Source organism: Sturnira hondurensis, unplaced genomic scaffold, assembly GCF_014824575.4.
Source record: "Sturnira hondurensis isolate 20B ecotype Veracruz unplaced genomic scaffold, ASM1482457v3 Scaffold0004136, whole genome shotgun sequence".
Taxonomy (NCBI): domain Eukaryota; kingdom Metazoa; phylum Chordata; class Mammalia; order Chiroptera; family Phyllostomidae; genus Sturnira; species Sturnira hondurensis.
In genome coordinates, this window is record NW_028076767.1 from 49,423,984 (window position 1) to 49,448,391 (window position 24,408).

At 38.6% G+C, this 24,408-nt stretch overlaps 1 protein-coding gene across 5 annotated transcripts in view; it reads left to right on the forward strand.

The window, feature by feature from the left end:
- The window catches only part of COBLL1 (cordon-bleu WH2 repeat protein like 1), a 159,876-nt gene that overhangs the window by 84,693 nt on the left and 50,775 nt on the right, over positions 1-24,408 (forward strand). For all 5 annotated transcript variants that reach the window (XM_037044569.1, XM_037044570.1, XM_037044567.1 and 2 more), the window contains exon 3: positions 9,925-10,113. In XM_037044569.1, coding sequence (XP_036900464.1) covers positions 9,925-10,113 — 189 coding nt within the window. The remainder of the gene's footprint in view (positions 1-9,924; positions 10,114-24,408) is intronic.

The following is a 24,408-nucleotide window of genomic DNA, read 5'->3' on the forward strand; positions in this document are numbered from 1 at the left end:
GGCATGTAGTTCATAATATTTTCTTACATCCTTTTGTATTTCTTTGGTGGCAATTTTTATTTCTCCTCTTTCATTTCGGATTTTATTTATTTGGGCCCTCTCTCCTTTTCTCCTGTTGAGTCTGGTTAAAGGTTTGTCAATCTCGATCTTTTCAAAGAACCAGCTTGTGGATTCATTGATTTTTTTTTTGTATCATTTTTTAGGCTCTATTTCATTTTTTTCCGCTTTGAACTTTATTATTTCCTGCCTTCTACTCATTTGGGGGTTTGTTTGTTGTTCTGTTTCAAGTTCCTTTAAGTGTAAAGCTAGGTTACTTATTTGAGCTTTTTCTTGTTTCTTGAGATAGGCCTGTAATGCTGATTTTCCCTCCTAGGACCACTTTTCCAGTGTCCCACAGGTTTTGGATTGTTGTCTTTTCATGGTCATTTGTTTCAAGGTATCTCTTGATTTCTTTCTTAATCTCATTGTTGACTCAACCATTGTTTAACAACATGTTATTTAGCTTCCATGTCTTTGTGTATTTGTTTTTCAATTTTCTTCTTGTGATTCATTTCTAGTTTCATAGCATTTTAGTCAGAGAAGGTGGGTGATATTATTTCAGTGTTCTTAAATTTGTTGAGACTTGTTTTGTGTCCTAACATGTGGTCAATCCTAGAAAATATTCCATGTGAACTTGAAAAGTATGTATTTTCTGCTGCTTTGGGGTGAAATGCTCCAAAGACCTCTATTAAATTCATTTGACCTAGAGTGTTATTTGGTTACCTGTCTCCTTGTTGATTTTCTGTCTGGAAGATCTATCCACTGAAGTCAATGGGGCCTCAAATTCCTTTACTATGCCTGGATAGTCAGACCTCAGTACTTGTCAGCTTCAGAACTTATCAGGCCTTGTACTCATCATATTTTGATGAGAAAAAAATATTTAAGCACTTGGCACTTGCTTGGGACTCACACTTGCTAGAATTTGTATGAGTCGCAGCACTACTCACAAGAGAAAATCCTTCATCACTCATCGCTTGCTTGCTACACATTGGTTTTAGCACATGTCACAGGTTCTGGAATGAATTAACAAAGAGTACTGAGGTACCACTGTATTTCTGCTGATCTCTCCCTTTATGTCCATCTGATTTGCTTTACATACTTAGGTGCTCCTATTTGGGTGCATAAATATTTTCTAGGGTTATTGTTCCCTTTATCATTATGTAGTGTCCTTGTTTGTCTCTTACTATACCCTTTATTTTATTTTTAAAATCATTTTTAAAGATGTTATTTATTAATTTTTAGAGAGAGGGGAAGGGAGGGAAAAAGAGAGAGAAACATTGATGTGTGAGAGAAACATCAATTGGCTGCCTCCTGCCCAACCCCTGCTAGGGATGAAGATAGCAACCCAGGCATGTGCCCTGAAGCCAATGACCCTTTGATTTGCAGGCTGGTGCTCAATCCACAAAGCCATATTAGCCAGGACTCTATAGCCTTGATGTTAAAGTTACTTTGTTGGATATAATGTTGGTATCCCAGCTTTTTCCCCCATTTTGTTTGCATGAAATATCTTTTTCCATCTCTACCTTTATTCTGGGTGTATCTTTTGATCTGTGGTGGATCTTTTGGAGGCAGCATGTATATAGGTCTTATTTCTTACACATTCAGCTACCCTATGTCCTTTGGTTGGTGCATTTAAGCCATTTACATGTAAGATGATTCTTGGTAAATATATATTTAATGCCATTTCATTTTTTAATGATTTTCTGCTGTCTCTCCTCTTCCTCCCCCTCCTCCTCCTCCTTTTCCTTCTCTCTCTTCTTCTTCTTCAAGCCAGCCCTTTAACATTTGTTGCAGTGCTGGTTTGGTGTTTACAAACTCACTTAGCTTTTTCTTGTCTGGAAAACTCTATTTCTCTTTCAATTTTAAGTGATAGCCTTGCTGGGTAATGTCATCATGGTTGTAGATTCTTCTTTTTCATCACCTTGAATATTTCCTGCCACTCCCTTCTGGCCTGAAATGTTTCTTTTGAGAAATCAGATAACAGTCTACTTAGAGCTCCCTTGTAGGTAACTGCTGTTCTCTTGTAGCTTTTAGGATTCTGTCTTTGCCTTTAGGCTTTGCCATTTTAATTATGGTGTGTCTTGGTAGGTCTTGATAGGCCTCTTTGGGTCTATCTTGTTTGGGACTCTCTGTGCTTCCTGGACTTGTGTGTCTTTTTCCTTCACCAGATTAGGAAAGTTTTGGGTCATTATTTCTTCAAATAGGTTCCCTATCCCTTGCTTAATCTTTTCTGCTTATGGTATTCCTATAACATGAATGTTGTTACATTTTATGTTGTCTCAAAGGTTTCTTAAGCCCTTTTCTTTTTTCTTTTAAATTCCTTTTTTGTTGTTGTTGTTGCTCTGCTTAGATGTTTTTTGTACTTTGTCTTCTAAATTGCTGATTTGATCCTCTGATTCATCTAACCAACTGTTCATTCCTTCCAGGGTATTATTTTTTTCATATGTTGCACTCTTTATTTCTGACTGGTCCTTTTTTATGGTTTATATGTCTTTTTTCATGGTGTTGAGTATACTTGTAATCATTACTCTAAACTTTATGTCTGATAAATTACTGGCTTCCATTTCATTTAGTTCTTCTGGACTATTCTCTTGCTCTTTCATTTGGGGCCTGTGTCTTTGTCATCCATTTTGGCTGCTTCTTTGTACTTGTTTCTGTGTATTAGGTAGATGTGCAAAGATTCTGGTGCGGACATATGTCGGACGCTGCGTGACTGCCCCTGAGCAACCTACTTGTGTCTTTCAGCTATGCAGCTTGTGGCTCCCTCTCGTGGGCCTGGGTTTGTGCAGAAAGAACCAGGCTATGCACTAAGTCCAGGTTTTACCAGCTCTGGGCCCAGGAGAGGGTCAGCTAACACCTCAGAGTTCCCAGAGCACCCAGAGATCTGCCTTTGCTATTAGACTTCATCACTGAGATAGCCTCCTGCTGTATTCTTCAGCAGCCCAGTTTTAGCTCCACAGGTTGGGGACAGGGATTTGTGTGGGTAGCTTATTGCTTTATCTCAGGCTCATGCCACTTGGAGGGTAGTGCTGTGCCCCAGAAAGATGGCTTCTGCAGTGTAGAGAATGACTCAGCATAGGGATCCTGGTTGTTATTCCTTCAGCTCACTTCCCAGAGCCACCAACCCCAGACTCTTCTTAAGCATCTCTGTTCCACTCTGCCCTCCATTTGTGGGAGCCCAGGGTAAGTGGCTGCAAATGAAATTTTGTGCTTGGCCCTTTAAGAGGCTCTCTGTGTCTCAAGCCATCTCTCCCTGGCTGACAGAACCCCTGCTGCTTTTCACAGGGGGTGTTATTTGGGTTCCTTTCCTGGTTCTAGTGCTCTAGGCTGGGGAGCCCAGCTTGGGGTTTAGACCTCACAGTCCTCAGGGGAAACCTCCCACCCGACTGCTGAAATATCCCTCTGGAACTTCCACTGCCGCCTGTGGGAGCCCAGCCAGTCTTCTCATGTTTCCACACTTCCTACCAGTCTCATGGTGATGTGGCTCTTTCTGTAAGTCTTGGGTTATAAGGCTTCTCTCCAGGTAGTCTTCAGTTGGTTATTCAGGATGGGTTTTCTTTAATTGAGTTGTAATTCCAGATTGGTCCTTAAGAGGATGTTAGTGCTTCCACTTACTCCTTCACCATCTTGGGTCTGTGGGGTTTATTTTGAATGCACTGGGAGCCCAGCGAAGGATCAGAGATGTGATGTGATCTGGTTTGCATGTTTGAAAGATCACTCTGACTGCTACAAGGAGGACCAGTCAGGAAGCTGTTGGAACAGTCTAAGCTGGGGATGATGTCTTAATTGCCAGGACGATAGCAGAGGAGCTGGTGAAATGTACACTGAATGGAAATATGTATTAGAGTTAAGAGTTCACAGGGCTTTTTGTGACCAAGATTAGACAGATAATTGTCAATTAGATTTGAACACACATAGGTGATTGGATACCTGGATAAGAGAAATATTTTTCAAGAGTCATATAAGGGGGGCAGGGGGGAATGAGGACACATCTGTAAGAATGTTAATAAGAAAAACAAACAAATAAACCAAACAGAAAGAGTCATATAGTGACTTGGGTCTCTCCTCTTCATTATTGCTTTTCTTTTAAAGTCACTGGATATGTTCACCCTAGTTTAACTTTTAGGCTCATCAAAAAATGACACCTTCTCTGGGTCTTAATTGTGTTGCCTCAGGCAACATAAAACAATGTTATGTCCACCATTAGAGTACATTTTTGTTTAATAAATTTTGTTCTTGTTTTATTAAACTCAGAGAGAGAGAGAGAAACCCTAAGAAATTATTTTGAGAAATTGGTCTTTGCAGTTGAAATGCACAGGTTAGGGGCCATCAGAACATGGCCGGTTATTTTGCAGAACTGCCTTATCAGCAGTTATCACAAGGCGTCTTCTATTGGACAGTCCTCTGTCTAGACTGAGAAAAGGTGGCTGTTAAATTTCTTTTGGTCATTAAAATGTAATGCTTAAAATACCCATTGTTTTAAGATATATAATTCCATCCTTATACTTTGTCTTTAATATTGAAGCTGTAATTTTGTGTAGTACTTCTCTGAGTGAATTTCCAAGAATACTGTCTAAATATAGCAAATATATGCAGTCCCATTGCACTATAGTAGCTTATTAAAGATGGAAGTTTACCTCATATACAATTTGAAGCTTTATTTCAAACTAAGTAGAGATAATTGGAGTATATTTCTGTTACTTTATTCCCCCTTTTTCTGTATTTTAAGAGGCTAATATTGACAGGGATGGAGTAATGATTAACATGGACAAGTAATTTTGAAGTGCTTTGTAAACCAAATGATAAAAAAAAAACAATCAGTAGTAGCAGCAGGATGCCAATTGAATTCTGCATTAAAATTAGGTTTTGATATTTTAAATGTATTATTGTGTAATGTGAAATTATCTTAATTTTCATTATGAAAATGCAATGTGATGTTGAGATCATTTTAATGGATAAAGCATTGATTTACTGACGTTATAATGTGCTGTGGCTGGTTATTTTTAAGGCTTGATTAATGAATTTTCGTTCTGACGTAGAGAAGTTTTCAGTTTCAAATATCTTTCAGTACAACCTCCTCTGCACCCACCCTTGTGTGAAATTTGCTGTTGTTTACTGTTAAAGGCAGCTGCCCCTAAGGAGTAGCAGCTGAGAGTCGGACTAGGCCACTGGCCACGAAGAGTTTATGTGAAAACCCCTTGGGTGAGGGAACTGGCTTTTGTTTAAAGGGGTGCAGGGACTTCGATGGCCGTTTCTGAGATTTTAAAATATTAATGAAAACTAGTAAACCATAGCTGTTATTGCATGTTGATGTATTACTTTTTTTTTTTTTTTTTGGCCGAACCAGGATTTCTGGCACATTAGGTTGCTTATCACCTCTTATAAAATATCTTATAGTGAAAGATATATTTTCACTATGTCTTTGAATTTGGGTGACATTTAGTTTAATTTTGTTATTGTTCCAAAGAATCTCAACCAAAAAAATTAAGGAGATTGGGAGAGATATGCGTAGTAAGAACTTTGGGAGAAATGTGAGTAGGTCAAAGGTATGTTTAAATCTTTGCTGGTAAATAAAATGTCAAATTAATATAGTCTTAAAGCTATTTTGGATTCAGGTCAAATCCAGGCCTCTACCTGTTTTTTTTTTCACTAGTCTATACTATGTAGTCAGCAAACTTTAACTAGAGAGACACGTTCCTAACTTTCATACAAATTGATCACAACTGAGAACCAGCATATAATGGATCCTACAGAGTTCTACTTGTCTAAATTCTACTTTTCCTTCAACAACTGAGTCACATTTCATCTCTTTGAAGTGCACACCGATACCTGCGTCCACACCCCACAGAGCTCGTTTCCGCTTGTTCTCATTGCTCTGAATGTTCAAGATTGCCCATTCTTTGCTCTGTATTCATTATTTAATTACCTACACATTACATCTTCCCTGTGGGCTTTCTAGTTCATTGTGGAAGAATCTCAGCCCAGTTCACATATGCTTTCCAGCTTTCAGGACCGAAAGTAACAAATACTTTATTATTTAAAGCAATACTAGGGAACATTAAGATGTTCTTAATAGAAGTTCTATGTAAATAATATTTCAACGAGTGCTTTGTTCTTTTTTTTTTTTTAAGTAGGCTTATCTTTAGTAATTGGAGATGGGTTTTCATCACAGACTCAAAGAACCTTAGGAAATAAGATAGTCCCACAGACTGAGAACATTAAAATGGTGAGACAGAGGAGCTCACTGCAGTATGCAGTAGACAGGAAGGACATCCAAGAAATTGTGACTCGATCTCTTGAAGATGAGGAGGGCATTCAAACAGAGACCAGGATGAGCAGCACTGGGAGATGGGAAGGCGCCCTGAATGGTGGAGGCAGGCTGTAGGAAGGTCATGGTGGGAGCAGGAGGTACCTGTCAGGGCGTCCTTCACTGCCACTCCTTCGAAAGCCAAGTGCACTGTGGCAAAGTTGTTCCTGATGCTTTACTTCCCTGCCTGTGGCAGTTGGGCTTCTACTCTTGCCTTATGAACTCTTTTGAAGCAAAAATGTAGTGATCCATTTCTAATAAATCTGGTGTAAATTTTTTATTGCCTGTCTTTAAAAAATAAAATACTGTCAATCAATTTTAAAAATTCAACATGGGTAATCCTGAAATAAAAATTCATTTTCTTCCTTGGTGATAAGCACTAAATTCCTTCTCACTTATATACCTAAGTACATCATCTTTTGTGGGAAATATTCACTGAATTCTTTCACTCAGTAAACGTGAGTGCCTGCAATGTAGCAGGCCTCATTACAGAGATTCTATACATTTGTAAATGTGTCACATGATAGTGGAGATAAGTCCCTATTCTCATGGAATTAATTACTCTAATGGAAGGAGCTATGATAAATGAGGGTGTTAGTTGCTGATAAGCCCTAGGGCAAAAAGTAAAGCAGATAAATAGAGGTGTTACCTTAAGGTCAGAAGGAGACCCTATAGACAGTCCTGAATCAGGAATGCTGTAGGTGTTTCCAAGGAACAAGAGAGTCCTAAGTAAGGTTGGAGTGTCAGGAGCCTAGGGAGACAGTGGGAGAGAGAAGACTGGAGAGGCCAGAGTCAAGGACATATTGGACTCTGGATGTTATTTCTGGTGAGGTTTGAAGACCTTGGAGGGTGGTAGAAGAAAAGCAGTGATCTGACTTAAACTTAAAAAGGATCAGGCCAGTTGCTAGGCTGAGACATTGAAGATAATATTATGTGACAACTCGGGGAGCAGGGAGACCAGTTAGCAGCTTGAACAGAGGTGTTTGGTGAACAAGGCCGATGGTGGACTCTGGATGTCTTTATGACACAGTTCAGAGCTGTCAGAATTTATGATGGATTGCATTGTATGTGTAAGAAAGAGGCGATTTTTGGCCCAAGCAACTGAAAGAATTGTGATTTACTGAGATGGGAAGACTTGGAGAGGAAAAGATTTGGTCTGGAGAAGCTGGGGAGAGGAACTGGAAGTTAAATTGAGTTAGTCATCCAAGTCCAGCTGTCAGGTCACTGTTGGATTTACAAGTCTGAAGTCGAAGAGAAAGATCGAAGCTGAATAGTTGGTGTTTCAGATTTTCTTCATGTAGATTTTGTAAAATGCTTGTTGTATTTATTGCAACAACTTAAAACATTTCATTTTGTTGCTATTGTAAAAGAAGCTAGTTTTGTTTTTATTATACTTTGACTTGCTTTTGCTTGTGTTTACATAGGTTATTGACTTTAGCATGTTAACTTTGTACCAAGCCTCCTTACTGAATTCTCTTATTTATAAAATCATTTTAGTTGATTCAATGATACCGCCTCTCCTTTGACTTCTCTAGACTTTTACCAAACTGTTCAGTTCTAAGAAGTACCACTTTTTCTCGTGGCTCCATTTGCTTTCTGCTTTCCTCTGCCTGAAATATCAATTATTTCTTATCTTTTCCTGTGAGTTTCTATTCATTCCCCCAAACCCAACTCATGATCACATCTGTAAAACATTTCTGGATTGCTGAGAAAGTTTCTCTTCATATGAGCTTTAGCTGTACTATCTGCATACGTGTATTAGAGCAATCATTAAACTTTTTGGATAGTTGTGTATATATCTATCAGTCCTTTGGGGGCACAGACCCTTTAGGGGTGGGGTCTGGGTCAGATTGTCTTTACATTCCCAGGGCTTAGCTGCATCTGCCACATGATCTTCTGTTGCAGGATGAATGTTTATTGAATACAATGAGCAGTCAATTTCTGCAGATTAAAAATGTTTTGAGCCCTGGCTGGTGTAGCTCAGTGGATTGAGCGTGAGCCTGCGAACCAGACGATCGCCATGGGGCACATGCCTGGGTTGTGGGCCAGTTCCCGGCGGGGAACTCACGAGAGGCAACTATACATTGATATTTCTCTCCTTCTCTCCTTCCTTTCATCTCTAAAGATAAATAAACAAAATAAAATAAATGTTTTGAAATTGGTTAAAGTTTTTTCATATAGGTTTTATGAACTTGTTTTATTTATTGTAACACTTTTAAATATTTATCTTTGTCGCTATTGTAAGAGAAACCTTTTCTAAATTTAAATATGCAGGGCCCGGTACTAATAACACCCCCTTTTTATTACAAAATCGTAAGCATGTAATTCTGTGACGTAACAACATCACATTTTAGCACACCATAGGACATTTTAGGCAAAATGTTCAAATTCAAACTATAAAGTATTTCCCTCCATACCATTACCATGTCAGCCACACTCAAGCAGGTGTTCCTTCTGTCACACTCTGTGTCTCTACCATTATCCTCCCCAAAATTAAAGGCCTGTTATTTTAGAAAATTAATATAAAAATAGGAACATTGCTATTGTTTTTTTCATGATGCCGAGTGCATAAAGGTGATTGGATTTGTGAGACCTTAAATTTCAAAACTACTGATAAGCCGGATGTTAAATATTTAATTATAAAGAAGCCATTTTACTAATTTGATTTTTATTTTTGCCTAGAAAATGGGGAGAGGGAGGAATTAAATTTTATATTTTTCTGACTTGAAAGCATTAGTGTGTGTTCTTGCAAAAGCAGTCAGCCTTTATAAAGGTAACATTTTCAAAACCTCTAACTTGTAGTACTAATATGTCATCACTTGTAGTTCTTTTATATTTCTTTTTATATTGCATTTTTTCAACCCATCAAATCAATGAAGTGGCCCATGTGCATTTTTCCATGATGTCCGCTACCTATTTCTGTTATAAATATATTGAGGGGTTGTTGTCCTAGTAAGTGACACTGAAATGTATTTGCTTGAAAAATTATTTGTAACATTTTTCATTGAAACGGAAATGTATCAAATAACCAATTATAGTTTATTGTTCATTGCTAAGTGCAGTGGGAAATATAATATTCTTCTTTCTTGTAAGGAGTTATAAATGTAGGCAGAAAGATGAAACTTTTACCCCCTCCAAAAAAATGTTACGTTTATGGAATCTGTTGTATGTTTTATATACAAAGAAACTGTGTAAGGGGTGGCAGGGAGAGGGGTACTTTCACCTGGACTTTGAAGGGTAGGTCGGGTTGACATGGATAGAGAGGAAGAAGACGCTAGAATGGAAACAAATAGAATGAAAGGCACAGAGGTGAGAGCTGTTATGAATTATGGAAATGAATACTTTTCTCCATAACTTATCTCATCAAAGAACATATTATACTTTTGCTTGGCTATAGTGATCACACATTAATTGAACTCAGTGGAGGCAAATATCAGATCTCTTTGCTATCATATTTCTTTTATTACCAAGTAATGAGGGCATATTGTTGAAAACAAACAAAAACTGTGCTGATAAAAAAAGGCAAAAAGAATCCGTTGATTTCATTGTTCATTTTTTGTCTTTTGTTTTTATTTTAGAAGAAAACTGAAAGCCAAGGCACCGCTTCCTCCAGCTGAGACCAAACACCTTGATGCCTCTTCAGTGGATGGTCCTGTAGAATCCTCTGCTGTCATCATGGAGCAGAAAGAAAGCATGATAGATAAAGACATCGAGCTCTCAGTGGTTCTACCTGGGGATATTATCAAATCCACAACTGTTCATGGAAGGTATGGTGGAGCGAATGAAGTACCATGACTTTCTTTCTGCCGTCAAAGAAACCCTCTGTTGTATATTTTCCCATTTATTTTCTTCAACAGAATACTTTATTCAGCACTCAGTTTGGTTATCAATTAAAAAATAAATGTTAAAAGTTATTAAAAGTTTTCTAACAATGTTTGAATATCAATACTATGGATTCCACAATCCCAGACAAATAACTTTTAAAATTTAGAACTATTTTATATCTGTTAGTTATTTAATAAGTTTTTAACAAACAATCTTTCCCAGAGGGACAGTCATCACTTATGCTGATATTGTAAGTCAAACTCAGAAAAGTAGGCCTATAAGAAAACCCCTTCCCTTCCTCCCCAAATCACTCTTTTTCTTTTAAGCTATTTCCCTGAATTTGTGTACTGACTGCTCTTAAAATGTAATGCACTCTTATTTATCAAAACAGATAAATTTATCTGTGAAACAAGCAGGACTTTTTACACCACTAAATGATTTAATTAATTTACTAAAAATGTGGATAAGTTTACTAGACATATAAAATTAAACTTTAAGCCAGCAAAAAGTGAAGTTGTGATTTAGGAGACTGATATTTTTAATACCAATGTAAAAATGGGAAACATGGAATAAAACCAAATGTAATTTTCCACTTCATTTTCAAGTGGAAACTTACATGAGTTTTGTGCTTGGTTTCCTTCCACGTTTTCACCTTCAACTACTCGTTTGTTATCAGAAATCCTGCTTTAGAAACTTAAGCTGTTTTGACCTTTGTATAGTGTGTGTGTGTGTGTGTGTGTGTGTATAAGCCAAAGAATAAATAACATGTTGGGTTATGCATTCTTACAATGTGGTTTTATCTAGGAGAACTTATTAAATATAAACTTAATCTTAAAATTTATAAAAATTATGTGTAACTTTACAAATTATTGATAGTACATGAATAGAAAAGTTCAGCATTTAGCAAACAGTACTTAGTGTTGTGTATTAACTTCTCATTAAATGTACATTGCATTTTGCCATTTATTTTTTTATTAAAAATAGTTTTGGAAATCACACATTGAACCATGTTTAGGAGGCTGAGAAAGCTGTGACTGTCCTGGGTGAGTTTTTACCTCAGATACAGGCAATCACCTGGGTGGTGTCTCTTCTGGGTGAGGAAGGAATCTTGTAAGTTAGAGACAAAGGCCATTATCCTGAATCCTTGAAATAATACCATTACCCTGGTTTTAAGATAATGACAATGGATATGGCTGGGTGTTGTAGAGGCACTTCCTCCTTTTTTTCCCTCCAGTTCAAAGTACATTTAAAACAATTGTCCACATGTTTCTTAATTCTTCACTGATGCTGACAGGTAGCAATAGTTTCATTATCAGTACTCCAAAATTTCTTCCTGGATGCACCATTCATGAGTTGATATCGCCCTCTTCTCTGCCAACAGCCTCCTGCATTCTCTAGATGTTTTTTTTTTTAACTTCAGCGACCTCAGTATTAGAATCATGGTTTTCTTCTCTATCCTCTCTACCATCGTAATGATTGCAGAGTTTTTCGTGTTACCCCAAGCTAACTTCTCTTCTGTTTCTTGAACTCTGGGAACCTACATCAGTGTTCTACTTCTCCTGTCCCATTACTGGGATTCAGGTGTCCCTCTTTGAATACAACATATCTAGCTTATCCACTTTGTCCTTCTTAGTTGGATTTGTTCTTCCTTCTCCTTATTAGGTCTAATTTATGACTGCTTTCAGGTTGCTGCATTTTCCCCTTCTTTAACTTGGACTCTGCATTAATCATTCCCAGAGCGTTTGTACTTACAAGGACCCTAGATTTTCCTCACCCTCTTCACCTTCCAGCATGTTTGCCTCCCGGGGCCCTAAACCTGAATAACCCCCATCAATCAGCTCTTTGTTTCTGGGCTGCCAGATCTTGTTGAATTGCCTCAGTTTTCTTATCTAAAAATGTTTTATAACCGAATTGTTGTTAGGATTAAATGAAATACTATCAGTGCCTGGCACACGCCAGCATCTTTCACTTTCTATTGAGAACTTCTTTCTTTAACCCTGAGTTCTCTGTATTTACACTCCACCCTCAGGTTAAGCTAAAACACCACTCTGTTGGTGGCACTATCTTTGATTATAAAAACAAAAAACAAACAAAAACAACAAACAAACAAACAACAACAAAAAAACCCCCACAGAGATAGCAATTCAGTACTGAATTAAGAAAGTCCAACTACCAAGCCTGGATCCTGGGACACCTTGTTTTCTCCTCCAAAATTAAGTAGGCTTTTCTCTTTTAATATCTTGAACTTCAGCCTCATGACTTTTTTGTTCTACCAATACCCTACTTTTTCCACCTCCACATTTATGAAACTTTTCCATGTGGAATACCCTACCACCCACATTTCTCCAGTTAGTTTATATAGCTCAACTGGCACTTTTATATAAAGGCTTCCTGATCTCCCTGGAATGAACTGTTGCCTATGACTTCCACACCTTTTTTGACACTTTACAGTATTGATGGTTATCATATATTGCTCTACCCTATAATTTATATGTATGTCCTGTCTTCTTGAATAAACTGTGAGACCCATGTGGCATCATTACCTTTCTGCACAGCGCATAGCACATATTTGTGCAATGCAATCGCCATTTAATAAATTCACTCTAAATGAATATTGTTTCCCTAATCCTTTATACGGAGGCAGAGGTAGCCACTTAAATGACGTGCTTTGAAGAAATATTTAGATGGGTTCTAGTTGCTTTCTGAGGGTATTCTAAACAAAGATATTTTCTCCGGGTAGAGAGCAAGGCAAAGATGACCCCCGATGGGAATGCCCCCAAATTCTGATTGGTTTTTAAACTTTGTTTAGGGTTAAAATTTTCTTCTGAGAGTAGAATTTGTTTCATATCAGTGTTTTATAAAAATATTCTTAGTTTTGAATTACAGTTGATGTACAATGTTCTGTTTCTTTCAGGCGCGCAGCCTGGTACTTAGACATTCATGTGCCATCCTGGTGCAGGGGCTGTGCTGCGAAGCAAGCACCACATCAGCGCTTTTATGAAGCGGTTTGATTTAGGGACTTTGCTCCCAGTGGTTCCATAATTCAGGAACGACTCAACGTGCAAACATGATGGCTAATTTTTTAATGTTTATGATTAAAAATGGTTGTGTAGTTTCGAATATCTTAGAAGTTTTATTCTGGATTTCTTAGGAGTGATTCTAGATATTTTAGAGTGCAGTTTGGGATATCTTAAGATTGTGATTTGGTGTATCTTTCATGTTGCAACTACTCCTGGCCCATTAAAAAAAAAAACCCTCAGTGATCCTGGCTGGTGTAGCTCAGTGGATTGAGCACAGGCCTGCGAACCAAATCGTGGTTCAATTCCCAGTCTGGGCGCATGCCTGGGTTGCAGGTCAGTTCCCAGCAGGGGACGCACGAGAAGCAACCATACCTTGATAGTTCTCTCCTTCTCTCTTTTCCTTCCCCTCTAAAGATAAACAAATAAATCTTTTTTTTAAAGTTTTTAAAAAACCCTTTCATTAAACAACCACCAAATGTTCAAGTAGATAAATATATCCTATTTCTAAAAAAATGTTAGCTATCAAATATGCAGCCCCATGGCATAGATTGTAATTTAAATTTCTGCATGGCTTTTTTATGATAAACAGAAGATTTAATAGTATGATATGAGAGTCATGAGGGAAGGGGACTAGGGAAGAGTGATTTTATTTTATTTATTTTTTATGTTTATTTTTAGAGAAAGAGGAAGGGAGGGAGAAAGAGAGGAAGAGAACCATTGATAAGAGACAGAAACATCAATCAGCTACCTCTCACAGCCCCCAACCATATTCGGACCTGGCCCACAGGAGAGCATGTGCCCTGACTGGGAATTGAACTGGCCACCTTTCGGTTGCAGAACAACACTCAACCCACTGAGCACACCAGTCAGGGTGGGAAGAGTGATTTTCAATAAGAATTCCCTATGTCACTGTGAAGGGTCTCGAATATAATTTTTGAAACCATCCTTTCTAAATTTAAATACTCCTTGTATGTTATATTTATTTTGATACTACTATTTCTATGCATTTCCTTTGAAGAATTACATCAATATTAGACTAAAATAAATATTTAGATTTATATTATTTATTTAATATTTTAAAAAATTTTTCAAAATGTATTCCTGGGGAAAATTTTTAGAACGTTCCCATGTCATCTTGTGTAACTCATGCAGAGGTATGCTCAGAATGTTCCATTTGTGAGAATGTGAATGCCCAGCATTATCTTCAGAAGAATGCTCTTATTTGTACATTGATTTTTTTTTTTAGCCAAAGAACTTATGCAGATTAGGGAACACAGTAAGGTTGGAAGTGGTGACAGACTTTATGCTCAGGGGAAAACTAAAATCTTGTGATCTTGAATGAGGTTGGTAGTCTTCTGCTGGCTCTCTAATCTTTCAGTATCAGGGCTCAGCGATGCTGCCGCTTTAATGACCAAAGCCACCCCAGGCCTGCAGTGTTGCCTCTGCGACCCTGTGAGGGTCGCTGCAGCACCCGCCTAAAAACTCTGGCGCATTTCTGTATGTCTGGAGCTCAGGGAAGATTGAATTGAAGGAAGGAGGAATTAAAATATTTTATTTATGCAAACAGCATACTGTAGTATAGGTATGCAGTGCCTATGTATACGTGTGTGTGTATTTATAGATAGATATAGATATATGCACATCTGTGTGTGTGTGTTTGTGTGTGTGTGTGTGTGTGTTGCTGGTAGAAGGCCTTTTCCACCAGATGGAACAGCTCTGGGCATTACTGACTGTGAACCTGAAAGGGTACGTTGTTAGGGACAAGCTGTCCAGGGGCTTCCCCCCATTTCCACCTCAGAAAATGCTGCTATGCAATAGCATAGGGGCTGGTGTCTACCAGTACTTGGGAAAAGTGAATTGTTAATGAGAAATTTTATAAGCTACACAGTTATAAACACTACAGAGTGAAGGAATATGTGGGTGCATTTTTATATCACTTTGGATCCTTATAGTCAGGTGTCTGCTCAGTGTGTGATTATTCCTCATTGAATAATTATGTGTTCCTTTTCCTCTTTTTTCCCCCTCCGGGACAATTTTAAATAAGTTTTAATTTGGGAAACTTGGTAGAAGATTGACATTAACCTCCTCTGCTGACCTGTAGGAGAGCACTCGTGGCCACCGTAGCACTCTCTCTCCTACAAGAGGGAGGAGCAGAATCCACACCATGTACTGCAGGAGGAGGTTTCCGTCTTTTGCTCTCATACAAGAGGAATTTGTTTTACTCTGGGCAAATCCGAGGTGCTGCGGATGAAAACACAAATAAAGAAAGCAGAGAAATGGAAGTTAGAAATTCCAGGCCCTGTGGTTGACTCCATATTTTGCTCTGTGACTTCAAGCAAGACTCCTTAACTCTCTGGCCTTTGCCTGTAAAATCACCCAGAGACATGTTTCACATGATTTGTGGCCTGATTAGCCTGTCCAGTGGCACCAATTTACAGCAGAGTTGAGCCAAATAATTCCAAGATTTTGACCTGCTCTTGTGGGGCAGATAAAGAGCTCAGGCACGTTTTACACGGAGTATAGTGCCACCTATTGGAGAAAAGTAGGCTATGAAAAATGGCAAGAGAAGACTAGAACAATGTGGGTCATGTTTGTTTAACAGCTCGTGAACTCATTACTAACAAAATGGATAAACATCAGTAACAATAGAGAACATTCAAAAAGTCCCAATACTATCATTGGTAAGTCTAATTAGGTTGTCAGTAGGCATTTATAAGGGACAAATAGAATCAATTGAACTCAACTGTTTTGAGAATTTATTGCAAGAGTGTAAAATATTTTATTAGATACAGGGGCAGATTTAAAGATTTATGATAAGGAATAATCTTATCTATAGACTTCAATCCCTTATCAGATGCTCGAAATCCACATATTCATGACAAATACATATCATCATACTTCCTCTTTTTCCTATGACAGCCCTATTTGTGCCTATTATCCCAGAGTAATTATTAATAGCGCCTCCTTTCACTCTCAGGTGTCCCACGTTGAATGATTAATTACATAGCCACCCTATTGGCAAGTGACTTTGTTGGAACACCTTCAGGGTTTAGGAATTCACTGAGGCAGATGTTTGCACATCTTGCTAATCTGCAAGTTCTTTGGGGAACCATGACCTGCATTTTTGATACCCAACGGGATCTTTACAACACAGAAGTGGAAGTCTTGTCTTAAGTAGCAGGTACCAAAACTAGGAGGAGATTACCCCTCACGTGAGTTACAAATGCAGAAAGCATCACCAGTAGATTTGGGGGCTGATTTAGTGATGTCATCAATCTATGAAGTAAAATTGTGGCAGATAGCAGATAGCCTTTTGCAAACCATCTACCTGTCCCTTCCTACATCCTGACTTGTGGTACCGTAAGGCTAAATTGTAGCTGGAGGAGTGTAGTTTTAGGAATCAGGACATTCTAATTTTGACTGCTCCCTAATTCTGTGCATGCTTTCATCATCTGGTCATGCAACATCCCTAACCTCAATTTTTTTCATTCATAAAGTGAAAGTAGCTTTTGTGGTGGTTGTGGACTCAAAGAGATAATAGACATGAAATTAATACAAGCACTTGTTATTTATTTCTAAAAGGAAGTGGAGAATCTCAGGGATTTCTCCATTTCAAAGAAGATTTTTTAAAGAGTCTTTAAAAAAATCTATCTCCCAGAAATTATTACTTAGAAAATGTAAATAATATTAATGCAAAGAAGACTTTGTAAAATAATACAATAAATCAAAATTCAAAGTGATATGATGGTATAGAGAAGAGCCTGTCTCTTAGCTGAATGAGGAAGTAAGTGATGGCCAAGTTCAGCCAGTCCTTTTCAACTTTAAGTATTTTGGCTCATGTCTCAGGTGGATTGCTGGCATGTGCCTCCACCTTAGCAAACAGAAAACAAGTATCCTTCCTGTGGTGATCCCATGATCAAATCTGTTAGCCAGCTTTTGCTAGGTTCCTCAGCTCCAGATAATTATTCACAAATCAAAATTATTGGTTTTCGTATAAGTAATGGCAGTAAATACCATATTTTGCCACTTATAATGCACACTTTTTTGCCCAAATTTTTTAGGGAAAAATAAGGGTGCACATTATACATGGTAATACTAATTCCAGATCTATATAAATGCTTTTAATTCTTTTACTTATGCTTATGCATTAAAAGTATAATTCTAGAAAGCAATAATGATATCTATATGTAAGAAATACCCTGGAATATAATTGGTTTTATATATAAATAAAACATTGAATTAAAAAATTAAAATGCACGATTTTTTTTCTGGAAAGTTTGGGCCCAAAACATGTATGTGCAGTATACACAGGAGCGGGTTATACATGGCAAAATAAGGTGATTCCCACTCCAAATCACGGAGGTCAGGGTCATCTCTTCTGTGCTTTTAGTGCCAAATGCTGAAAGTTTCAGTTAAATACTTTAAGTATTCAAACTGGTCTCAGGCTGTTTTGAAAAGGATCTTAGCCCAACTTAATGCTTGCATTGCACCTCTGTAAAGATGTCAGGGCTTGCCCCACCTGGGTGGCTCAATGAATTAGAGCGTTGTCCTGTTCAGCCAAGATTGAGGGTTTCGTCCCCAGTCAGGGCACAGGTGAGAAGCAGCTGATGAATGCATTGGTGAGTGGAACAATGGACTGGTGCTTCTCTCCATTCTTTCCTCTCTAAAGTCAATAAATGAAAAAAAAAGAAAAGATGTCGTGGCTTTAGACAAAAGGCTACTATTCAAGTGCATTAACTTAAATGAACACAGATTTCACAACTGGATGGTTTTTTTTTAAGTATGTGAACTTCCTTTTAACAACTTTGCCTTTTTGTGTGCCGAATACTGTGTGTACAGAGGTCTCAGTTATACATCGTCTGCTGTGTGTTTAAACTCTTGCATAGTTAAGCAGAGTGACCTAGAAGTAACCACTGGTTCCTCTAAATTCCTCATTCAGTGACATTGACCTCACTGTATTTTAGGCCCTGGGAATAAAGATTGCTAAAAGGTGGTCTTCCTAGAGAGAAAGGTATAAATGGAACCCATATAACATCTGAGGTCACTCTGCTCTTTAAGATCGAGATAAAAATGTGCCTGAATCCCTATCCTACTTTGTGTGGAATGTTCAGTCCCCTTTATAATATTATTGTAAATTCCCAAGGGTTCCCCTGGCTCCAACTTTATATACTCTTTTTGGATTCTTATTTTTAGTCTTTAAGTTTTGAGATTCTCTTTCTTTTCTTGACGTAGTGTCTCCTCCTAAAGCTACCACGACTTTGGTGGTGGGTTGTGGGTCACCAGGTTAGTAAGCATATCAAATGGCCAGTAACTTAAATGAATCATTTCAGTCTTGGCTGTGTCCTTTCAGCAACCTGCGGCTTTGTAGTCCCCGCCTCCTCCCACTGGCTAGTGCCTCCTTCTGTCCCTTGCTGGGTTGTGCTCTTTCCTTCCTGTGTTGGCTTTACTCTTATCAGCTCCTTACAAAATATATCTGGAATCTGAGTAGGTTTAAGTCGCCACCATTTCCTACCTAAATTTTTGCAACAGTTTTGCAGCGTTTCCCTCCAGCTGTTCTGACTACAATGATCTGAATAGAATCCCTTTCAAATGTGAATTAGATCACTCCTCAGACCTCTGCAGTAGTTTTCTGTCTGAAATTCCAAGTCTTCACTGCAGCTGAGGGGTTTCCGTTTTTCCTTAAACTTAGAGAGCACACTCCTTCCTCAGGGCCTTTGCCTTTGTCAGCTCTGCCTGGAATGCTTCCCCAGATACCTCATCCCATCAGGTCTGCATTCTAATGTTATTTTACTATTTAGGATGTTTTCTACTCTTCCTTATTTTACTTTTCATCAGAGCAGTTATCATTATTTGATATGATATATATTTGTCTTGTTCCTTTATCCTTTTCTGTCTAGATCATCATTTAAAAAAACTATGGTGTGTATCAGACATGCAGGAGACCTTGTCAAAGCAGATATTGCTACGATGCCCTCCCAGATTTCCTGACTCGGTGACTAGGCTTGGACTTGACAGTTTGCATGTGTGACAAGGTTCCCAGTGACACTGATGCCACTGGTCCACGAATCACACTTTGAGAACCAGTGCACTAGAACTACTAGGTCCAATACAAGGGCCAATACATGTGGCTATTCGAATTGAAATTAAATAAAAGTGAAATGAAATGAAAATTTAGTTTGTTAGTCCACTAGCTCAATGTATTTCAACTGCTCAATGGTATCCATGCAAGCCTGTCCAAACCCACAGAGAATTTGATGAGAGTTTATTTGAGCCAAACCGAGGACATGCTTTGAAGCAAGATCTCAAAAATTCTCTAGAAAATGGCAGTTTGGCAGCCCTTTTTATGCATTTGGGATCAAGGGAGGGAAAGTAGGAAAGGTGACATGAGATCCATTGCTGGCAGATTGAGGAGGGGCCAATCTCTCACGGAATGAAAAGGAAAACTGAGGGAACATTTACAGTAAACAGGAATGGTATTCCAGCAACAAGATCACGGGCTCCCTGGAGGGTGGTCAGAGGGGTCTGGAAAGGAGGATTATTCTGATACTGCAGAGATTTGTTAATGGAGATGCACAAGGACAATGGACAGGACTTGCTTAAGGTAAAGATAAAACTTTTATGAAGGAAGTTATAGACCTGGCGTGTGACTGCCTCCCTAGACCCGCCCAGCTAGTAATTCAAGGTCAGATCACACTGTGAGGTTACTTTCAGTCGCTGAGCATGTCAGATTTACTTTATAGCTCCTTTCTCATTCATAATAGCCCCATGTGGTGAGAGGCCACTGTGTTGAACAGCACACGTATAGAAAGTTTTCGTCACTGCGGAAAGTTCCATTGGGCAGCAGTGCTCTGGGACATACACTACATGAGGATGGATTTCTTTTCTCTCCCACCTTCAACCCCCTGGAGTTGAATGCTCATGTTTATATATCTGGTCTACTTGGAGCTGCTTTAGTGTAAGGAATAAAGTAGATAATACATCACTTTTTTTTTAGCATTTAAAATATATGTTAATGAGAATACTTTCTCACCATCTTTAAATAAAAAGGATTTGCACTTTTTCATCTGAACCTGCTCTGTCATTAGGTTTTAACTGCTTCCTGGCCTTTGAGGCGTGGATGTACCACTAACTCCCCCATATCTTGAGGTACCTGTGAGCCTTGTCCTTCTCTGTTGGAAGTCCTGGTGGCGACCTCAGGGGCCTGATTCTTACCAAATGTTTAACCACTTCCAGTTTTGCATTCACCTGTGAACTTGAGGAGTATGCTCTCTTTCTAACCCAAGCATCTTTACTACATTTTTGCATAATATGAGCATCTTTTTGTACTTTTTATTCTGGTAAGCAGTCTTTGAGGATGCTGTGGATCCCTACCCCATTTTTTCAAGATATGCAGGTGAAGGCTGAAACACTGTATCTAGAACTCTTGACTTGGTGAATTTGTACAGATTCTGTACAAATGTGACTCCGCACCTTTTGTCACAGATTGTAGTCTGCCTGGGGACTCTGAGCAACTGAGCTCAAATTCCTGGCCTGGAGTGTGGGGATTGTTCCCCATAGGGCTGGACAGGGAGCGGAGCAAAGGAAAGACCAATACCTAACTTTTTTCCATCAGATGGCTAGTTAGTTTTTCCAATACCAGTTGTTGAAAATTTAATTCTTCTCCCAGAAATTTGAAATACCATTATTGTATGTAGTATTAAATTCCCTTCTGTATTTGTGTCTGTTACCAAACTTTCTGATCTATTGCATTTATCTTTCTGGGTTGAAGAATATTTTCAAGGCAAAACTGACTTCTGGAATTACTGCGTAGAGATTTGAATTTAGAATTGTAGAATGAGAGAATAAAGTCAAAGAAGTTCTGTGACTATTAGTTGACTTTTGAAGAAATATTTTTATTAGAAAATATCTAGGTAGTGGTGAGTTCAAAGGCCATGATATAGCTATAGTAAGTATGAAATCTTTTTTGCCATGAAATCTGGTATAGTGTGAGATGATTTGTTGATGTAAGACGTATCCAAACCTGTGGAGGATTTTTATAGAAGTTTATTTAAGCCCAAACTGGTGATAGCTGCTGGAAGCAAGATTTCAAATGCTTTGGAGAACTGACAGTTTTACAGTTTCCTTTATGTGTATGAAATTAAGGAGGGAACCAAAGGAATATTACAGGAAGGTTGGAGAAAGTGAGTCGGGGTTAAGTTACAGGATAATTAGGATTATGTGCTCCCCTGAGGGTAGTTAGGCTTATTTCAAAGGTGTGTTAACCTAGATGCATAGAAGCAATGGACAGGACTTGCTTAAAGCAAAGATAAACCCTTTACTGAAAAGTGATATGCCCCGGGCATGACTACGAACCAGGACCTGCCCATAGGAATCTGTCAGATCCCCCTGTGAGGTCACGTTTCCTGGTTCACCTTTTTTATCCACAGATTATAGATGATCAGATCAACGGAGGGAATAGGCCACTTTTATAATATTCTTGGCCCATTATCCACCCCATCTATTAAATTAGAAAATTAATGTATCACATAGAAAAGACAGTTTCTCAAAGCATATCAGAAGGGTTAAATAAAAGTATATAAAGAGTGCTAAATTGCTTTTCCCTTAAAAATGGAAAATATATTTTTTCTTTAAATGTTTACATGTTTGTACATCAAAGGATTAAAATGATGGCACAAAAATAGGGATTAACAGAACAGAAACAAAACAGAACTTCACACCAATAACTACTTTTGCTAACTTTTATTGTGTATTTCTAAAGAACTGAACGTTTGAGTTTTTAGATTCTAAGGAACTCTACATTTAAGAAAAGTGTTTGAAATGGAAGCTTTAGTATTTTTATTTGTATTACTTGGCATTTATGTATATACAGAGAAATATAATCTGAATATACCACCATTTACTCATGGACAATAGTGGACAGAGCTCCATTTGGCTGGCAGTGAAAGTTTTCTCTTCTTCCAGCGTAGCTATATTTATAACTGCATTTACCTAGATGTTGCCTAATCCTTCTTAACCTTATTTAGTCTCAGAAAAAGAAGGTACCATTTCCAAGTGTAGAATTGTTGTGTAACATCAAAGTGCTTGCATACGGTACCATGTTGCCAAAATACTGACTTCAATGATGCCATTATGGTTGTCTCCTTTTAGGTGAGATTTAGTATGTACTATCCAAAACCCAAGTGTGGGCAATTATAAACAAATTTCTGTTTGAGCATAATAGGTCAAGAGGACATAAAACTTCCACATATTTTTGTGAAATCATCTAATAAGACATAGGAAATGTATTTTGAGGACTGAAAATTTACTCCAGAAGGCTTTTTTTTTTTTTTTACTGAGGAACATTGAGTCTTTTATTTATTTTCCTTGATGTGTGCATAATGGGGTGCCACTTGTACGTGGGGGAGGAGAAGCGAGGTGAGTATTCCCTTTTGAAGCATTCTTCTTGATCCTGTGGACACTGAAGTGGCCTAAGAGTGGCCAGCCACAACCACAAAAGGTGAGGTAGGGAGCTGACATGGGCGATGGTGTGAGTCTTTCTGATGTACGTGGTTTTGATTTCAGCACTACCCAGCGTCAGGCCACGACCCTTCCTCAGCAGGAGACCGCCTCTCTGGAGACCTAGGGACTCCATTTAGGAGAATAGGGATTAGGCACACGGGAAAACAGAGGGACTGAATTAAAATCAACACACTGAATGGTGAAATTCCTAGGCTCATTTCCCTGTCTGAAAGACAGTAGCCAGGTATATATCTCTAGCCAAGAGATTGGGAATTTTTTTTAACCTACATTTGTATTTCTTAGTGGAATCATTAGTGGCCACTTATTTATCCTCAAGTGAAACTCATCAACCTATACTCAATCCATGAAAATAGGGTGTGTGTGTGTGGGGAACTCCACCCACAGGGTCCCCTGGCTACCACTGATGAGAATAAATCTACCAAGACATGATCTGCTTGGGGAGGAAAAGTGGCAGATCTCTCAGAGGAGAAGGGCCAAGAGCCTTTTCCTCAATGGGCTTTTATTAGGTTTGTTTTGCACAGGGATATAGGTAAAGCGCATTAATCATTCTGAGGCAATAAGGATCAAACAATAGATAACAAAGAACTCCGAGGGTCAGGGTCAGATAGCTAAAAAGGCATAAAACTTTGGGGAACAAACTCACTTTTTGCTTGGACCCTTATTTAATTGAGAGCATTCTAAACAAAGGTTTCATAAGATTTTACTTATTCTTTCTTAGGTCTGATCGCCCTAGGGAGCCCGCCCTTTCCAGCACAGGGCGGTACCCACCTCCAGCGTTGTTTTAGGCTTAAGGCATTGTCTCAGGCTTAAGTCAGGCAGGGGTAGTAAGGAAGCCATGAGATTAGGAGACTTCTTGCAGACAGAATGGGGACTCGGGCTATGTCAAAACTGAGGGGCGAGGGTCTGTCACCCCCTTTCTCCATAGCCCCCCAAGTCCTTCCCGGGAACCTCCACATGATCATGCCTGTCCTAAGTTGTTCCCCCCTTGGGGAATCTTACCCACCATTGGCTAATTGATCAAGCACTGGAGGCCCATTATGGAAAAAGAAGCAGAGGCGTGCCCCTGCCAGGGAGATAAGCTTTGTCTCCTTAGTGTCTTATGGTCCAAAGGTCACTCAGCCTTAGCATTGGGGGGGTTACAGCTTCTGAAACCAGGCAGAGTGGTTCCCAACAATAGGGCTTTTACACTGTGTTTTAGTGCCTCAGTCTTAAATCCAAACTACCAGCTCAGGATCATCCATCATTTTAGGAAAGCACATCACACAAAAGATTTTTTAGAAGATTTCCTTAAGGGCTGGCAATTAAGAAAGACTCAGAGACCACATTGTTCTGTTGCTAGTGTGAGTGAAAATACAAGTCTGGGCGAATAATTGATTTTGTGGAAAGGGGAGCAAACAATTGAGAATGTTTCTGTATATCAACTTGAGTGTGCAATTTCCCGTAGAAATAGATTCTGTATTACCATTAGCATTTAAAATTTAATCATTTTTGAAATTATCTCATACATTTTCTTGATTACTTTTTTATGGTTTAGCACCAGAGCTCATCAGCTTTTTGTCAAGGGCCAGGTAGTAAATATAATTAGGCTTTCTGGGCCACAGTCTCAGTCATGTCCTATTCAAATCCCATTGTGACACAGCCCTAATAGCAGCCTTAGCTATTATGTAAACAAATGAGCATGACTATATTCTAATAAAA